Below are 6,636 nucleotides of genomic sequence, written 5' to 3'. Positions count from 1 at the left end.
AAATATTTAAAAATCATCCAGACCCGTCTTATCTCAAAAAACGGTGATAACCGATGGATACGCTGGTTAATTGTACATTGTACCATCTAGTGGAAAATAATTTCATTGTTCTGCCTGTCACTATACGTCGCTGAAATAGACAGAGAACCAAAGACATTATTTACAGTAAAGGAGTAATAATTTTTGGACCAATTAAGACAAATTGGCTGATTTCTCATGGGAATCACTGCTGTTGGGTAGTTTCATTGCAGTTGAAGTGATCATGAAATAAAAAAAAAAAAAAAAACGTTTTTTTTTTTTTGTTTTGTTTTTTTAAAAAAAGGTGTGGTGAAGTGTCATGTCAAAAGCAAAGCAAAACATTGGAATGAATGTGTGACTGAGGTCCCCCGATATAACACCGGCCACGCCCCCCGCACCGGATTATAAATCACGTGTCCATTCCGCAGCTTGTTTGTTATTGTTTGTTTCCTTGGATACGCTCAACGTGACCCAGACGCTCCGTTTGCTAAACTGCATCCGCTGCCTGGCACAATAGCGGCAGGCAGCCGCACTTGACTTTCTTTTGTTCTGTCGCGGTCACACACACACGCGCGCACACACACACACAATCACATTAGACCGTTAGGGTGTGGTGACAAGTAAACAGTTGTGATGGGTGTAAACAGTTTTAGCAACACTGATTGACTGACAGCCCTGTGCTATTATTGTCCAGAGCCGATACAGCAAATGCAAGGTCAAGAACAATCTTGGGCGACGAGCCACATGCTGCTTCACCTAGTATGAATGTTGTTGTGGTAACACAGGGAAACATGGGTTCATTTTAATGCGAGAAAGAGGAGAGTTTGTACACAGCAGGTGCATGGCATGCAGTATACACAGTTGAGAATAATCTTGGGCAATGAGTCACATGCTGCTTCACCTAGTATGAATGTCGCTGTGTTAACACTGGCAAAAGAAAGGTTGTCTTGTTCATTTTATACGAGAAAAATTAGGTCATGCACAGAGGCAACACACAGAATGCAGTACACAAAACTACATAACGTTAGGTGATGAGCCACATGCTGCTTCACCAAGCACGGATGCCGTCGTTGCAATATTTTCTACATTACTGCAATAAAAAAGGTGAAACAGTGGTTGTCTTTTTAGACGCACGGCATGCAGTACACACGGTCGAGAATAATCTTTGCCGACGTTTGACTGCTGACCAAGATCTGCACCCATATGAAGCCGCTAAAGGTGGAAAAGATGAGCTATAAATAAATTAACTTTGAACCGCTGATGTATCTGATTGATCAGACCACTCTGCAGGATTTCGAGGTCCCTTTTTTCTGATCCTAAACGCCAAGTCACTTGTCTTCAAGGTGTACCCCCCCCCCCCCCCCCCCCGACTGCCCCCGTGTGTTCTAGGTTGTACAATTGAGCCCTTTGAGCACTCCGAACACTGAATGTTATTTTGGCCCTGGGCTTCCTGAAGAAGACGACGTTTGCCCCTGCGTCTCGAGTATCAGTCAAGCAAGCATTTTCCATTGGCGAGGGACCGCCAGTGGATTGGGTGGGGGTGGGGGTCACGTCTCACAGCCTTTTAGCTTACTTTGGCCACATTAAATATAATCTCATCATGGCGGCAGTGGTCCTGTTTCTTCAAGTGTGAGCGAGGGGACACCGGCGGGTTCCCCTTGTGACAGGAATAGCGCCATGATTTCATGAATGAGGGACTCGCAACCGGGAGGGTTCACATTTGTCACGGGGGGCTGACAAACACCAATGAGAATGAGGCTGTCGGACGTACGGCGCGTTGGTGGAAAGAGCATCAAAAGTGGGAGCTTCCGCGTTTACTGAAGCGAAGCATTGGAGGGACAGCAGCAGAGGCAGCGTCATCAGGTCTTCCAACTTGGGGAGGGCCATGCAGTTTAAAATGGTGTGAATATGATAGCCACTTCTCCCCATTGGTGTATCTTATGCAAGGGGGAGATCTGTCTGACGCGGCCAGGTTCTAATCTGACCAAAGGACCGTGTAAATCAAACGCAGCGGTACCGGTAACAAGTTCCTTTCTGAGGGGGAGTATCTCCGGGAATCCAGGGCCCCACGTGAATGTGACAATCTGTATGAGAAAGGACACTTGAGAGGTGAGTGGCGAGCCTCGGGAGGGGTGAAAAGATGACCGTGGTGTCCCAGGAGAACCGCGATGAGACCGTGGTGGTCGGCCCCTTATTGCCAGATGACTCGGAGGAGGAGGAGTGCAGCGAGAGGGTGGTCATCAACATCTCGGGCCTGCGTTTTGAAACCCAACTGAAGACCCTCTCGCGCTTCCCCACCACGCTCCTGGGGGACCCTCGCAAAAGGATTCGCTTCTTCGACCCTCTGAGGAACGAGTACTTCTTCGACAGGAACCGGCCCAGCTTCGATGCCATCCTGTACTACTACCAGTCCGGGGGCAGACTGCGCAGACCGGTGAGCGTCCCCGTGGATATTTTCCTTGAGGAGATCAAGTTCTACGAGTTTGACGATGAGACCATTGAGCTTTTTCGAGATGACGAGGGTTTGACAAGGGAGGAGGATCGACCTCTGCCTAACAACGTGTTCCAGAGACAACTCTGGCTGCTGTTCGAGTACCCGGAAAGTTCCGGACCCGCTCGGATCATCGCCATTGTCTCTGTAATGGTTATCCTGATATCCATCATCATATTCTGCTTGGAGACCTTGCCCGAGTTCAGAGAGATCCCAGTGTCGGTGCAGGAGCTTCATGTGAATGGCAGCGCCCATGGGAAGGTGCGCAGTCCCTTCACAGACCCCTTCTTCATGGTGGAAACACTTTGCATCGTGTGGTTCTCCTTTGAGTTCACAATGAGGTTCCTGTCCTGCCCCAGTAAGGCGGCGTTCTTCAAGAACATCATGAACATCATCGACGTGGTGGCCATTGCGCCATACTTCATCACCCTGGGACTGGACCTGGCCGAGCACCAGGGCAGCAGCCAGCAGGCCGCCTCCCTCGCTATCCTGAGGGTCATCCGCCTGGTCCGCGTTTTTCGGATTTTTAAGCTCTCCAGACACTCCAAGGGTCTTCAGATCCTAGGGCAGACCCTTCACGCCAGCCTCAGGGAGCTGGGCCTCTTGATATTCTTCCTGATCATCGGGGTGGTCCTCTTCTCCAGTTCGGTGTATTTCGCAGAAGCGGAAGATCCCGAATCTGGCTTTTCCAGTATCCCCGATGCCTTCTGGTGGGCGGTGGTGACCATGACAACGGTGGGCTACGGAGACATGTGCCCCTCCACCATCGGAGGCAAGTTTGTGGGATCGTTGTGCGCCATCGCCGGAGTGCTCACCATCGCGCTACCCGTGCCAGTCATCGTGTCCAACTTCAACTACTTCTACCACCGAGAGAACGACGAGGAGGATCGCTTGCAGTACGTGCACGTGACCTGCGGACAGCCGCAGACGTCCTCTGGGGACTTCAACTCCAGTAAAAGCGAGCAGTCCCTGTCCAAGACAGAATCTTACCGAGAGGACGACCTGGAAAGCCTCACTCAGATCGAAATCTACACCGGGAAGCTGACTGACGTATGAGAGGTGGTATCACGGTGAGCTAGGTGGCGGTTTCTCAAGATGGTAGCCTAGTCTGCTGGCCTAAACACAATCAAACACACTAACCCACATTTACTACCTAAAATCTAATATTTGGTCGATTCAATTCTATTAGCTCATTCCCAACAGTCGATTTACATTTTATAGCGTTTCTTTTGGCTGCACTGCTTCCTCTATGCGAATGTAGACGTTGGATATTTTTGTGCAATCAGATTTCAGCCTCTCTGAGTTGCCATGTCAATCTAAACTGCCCAGGGCCTTCACAAGTAGTCAGTCCTGCTGGCCCATGTAATTTCAACAACATAAGCAAAAGGACTGAATTTTATGTTTTATTTTATTTTTTAACAATCACATTTTAAATTTGCCTCACACGCCCAAAATAACGTCGGCATTTATCCAGGCTGATTGGTTAGTCAGAGCTAGCCAAGTCTGACTAGAAAAACTGTAGTAATCTGCACAAATTAAGTCATTTAATAATTAACATCTCTGATGATTGTGGTTGGGCATGGTTTGAATTTGAGCGAATCCTGTTCCGATTCCGGTTCCATAGTTCGATTCCGGTTCCAAACGATTCCCGATTCCGATTATTTTAGGGGGCTGGGTCAAAAAAGTTTGCATTGTTTAAGTAAAGGTTGTCCAAATTATGAACATAATTTCTTAGCAGCCCGCAGCATAGACTAAGATGAACATTTGAGTCAAGGTTCTTCATAACCAGTATCAATATCAAACCTATGAACTAAAAGGCAATGTGTGTGGAACTAAGCCAATTGGCATAATATTCATTAATTAATGTTTCAGCTAAAAGTTAAATATAGCACTGCAAATAGTTATTGCAACAATGCTGTATAGCTGCCCTTGTATTCGGTTTCATCACGTCAAATGATTTATATGTGCAGGTTTTAACTTCTTGTTTTAAGCTTGTAGCCTTTTATTTTGAAGGGTAGGCACCGTAACTCAGCATTTTGGCACGAAAAGTAACTTCACACGGCGATTTTTTATTTTTTTTTGTAATGGATGGAACCAAATGATAATAATAATGATATAGTTTATTGTATAAAAATGAATTAATTCTAATTTTCATTCACTCATTTATTATCAATTTAATTAAAATGCATTAAGAGTTTTTTGTGTTAAATAAATGCATTTTGGAAATTGTTTATTTTGCTTTTTTTTTTTTTTTATTTACATGAAATTAACCAATTACTTAAAAATGTTAAAAACAAAAGTGAATTGAAGTTTGGTAAAATTATTTTAATCAAATTACGAATTATTTAATTAAAAAAAAATAATGAATAAATGCATGTTAATTAATTTACATTTTAGGCCAGGCAGCTATATGCAACAAATATTACAGGACTCTTGATCATGCAAATACTCATGGGCCGCATTAAAGAAAGCCACAATGTGCACCCTTGGTCCAAATTTTCACAATTGGAATGATACAATCATTTAAAATTACCCGAGCTTGTGATGGTGAGTGTGCAGGATATTATTGTGGGAAGAGCGCCACCCTGTGGAGGCCTGCAGGCAGCACTTCTCCAGTTCCCTCAGACAGTATAAGCAAAGTACAATAGTAAAGTTAGAAATACAGTAAATAACCAGGATAACATTCGTTTACTTTAAAAGTGTCATGGTTTGGTTTGGTTTTATAAAACGCAGCAGCAACGTGCAAAAATCATTTGGAGTGCAAGAAAATCCAAAGAACTTGCCAATTGTGATTGTTGAAAAACAATCTAAAGCAGTTAAGCGGCATAATACTGATACATAAACATGCTGATTATATTACAAACCCCAACTCCAATGAAGTTGGACTGTAAATAAAAACAGAATACAACAATTTTCAAATCCTTTTCAACCTATATTCAATTGTATACACGACAAAGACAATATAGTTACAGTAATGTTCAAAGAGAAAACATTTTGTTTTGCAAATATTGACACATTTTGAATTTGATGCCTGCAACACGTTACCGAAAAGATGGGCCAGGGGCATGTTTACCAGTGTGTCGTTACCTTTCCTTTTAACAACACTCAATAAGCATTTGGGAAGCGAGAACACTAATGTAACACCATGTCCATCATTTCCAAAAACAATTTGAAATGTGGACTGGTCAGACCACAGCAGACTTTTCCACTTTGCGTCAGTCCATCTCAGATGAGCTCGGGCCCAGAGAAGCCGGCCGTCCGGGTTTCTGGGTGTAGCTTTGTACCGACAAACTGTGCTAACTAACAAGGATTCTGAAGTGTCCCTGAGGCCACGTGCAGGCAATATCCTTTACATAATGATGACGGTTTTCAATGCAGTGCCACCTGAGGGATCAAAGGTCACAGGCATTTAAATCTGCAGATTTCCTCAGATTCTCTGAAACTTTTGATATTACGGAGCTTAAATAATTAAATCCCTAAATTCCTTGCAACTGTACGTTGAGAAACATTATTCTTAAAACTGTTGGACTATTTGCTCACGCTGTTGACAAAGTGGTGAAGCTCGCCCCATCCTTGCTTGTGAACAACTGAGCCTTTGGGGGATGCTCCTTTTATACCCGATCATGACACTCACCTGTTTCCAATTAACTTGTTCACCTGTGGAATGTTCCAAACAGGTGTTTTTGGAGCATTCCTCAACTTTCCCAGTCTCTTGTTACCCCTGTCCCAACTTTTTGGAACCTGTTGGAGGCATCAAATTCAAACTGAAAGAATAATTGCAACAACAACAAACAATAACGTTCATCAGTTCGAACAATAAATGTCTTTGTAGTGTACTCAGTTGAATGTAGGTTGAAAAAGAGAAAAAGAGAAAAAAAAAATGTGTAAATCATTGTATTTGGTTTTTTATTTACATTTTAAACATTGCCCTAACTTCACTGGAATAAGGGTTTGCACACACATTTTAAAAATAAAATAGAAAAGAAAACATTAAAAGCACTGTGCAAACATAATTTGTAGTACAATAACAACAATAAAGTGCAAAAACAAAAAAATCACTTAAATATACTCTCTAAAAATAACTTCAGATATTCAAAATTAGAATATTGAATGAAATGAACAATAAA

General features: G+C 43.4%; 1 protein-coding gene across 1 annotated transcript; it reads left to right on the top strand.

Moving 5' to 3' along the window:
- The first annotated feature begins 2,158 nt into the window (after positions 1–2,158).
- Positions 2,159–3,565, top strand: LOC133402606 (shaker-related potassium channel tsha2-like). Its single transcript, XM_061676528.1, has one exon. It carries the CDS (start codon positions 2,159–2,161, stop codon positions 3,563–3,565), a length of 1,407 nt encoding a protein of 468 aa, XP_061532512.1.
- The last annotated feature ends 3,071 nt before the right edge of the window (positions 3,566–6,636 follow it).

This window comes from Phycodurus eques, chromosome 5, assembly GCF_024500275.1.
Source record: "Phycodurus eques isolate BA_2022a chromosome 5, UOR_Pequ_1.1, whole genome shotgun sequence".
Lineage (NCBI taxonomy): Eukaryota > Metazoa > Chordata > Actinopteri > Syngnathiformes > Syngnathidae > Phycodurus > Phycodurus eques.
The sequence above is the reverse complement of the archived record's forward strand: the minus strand, read 5'-3'. Positions and strand labels throughout refer to the sequence as shown.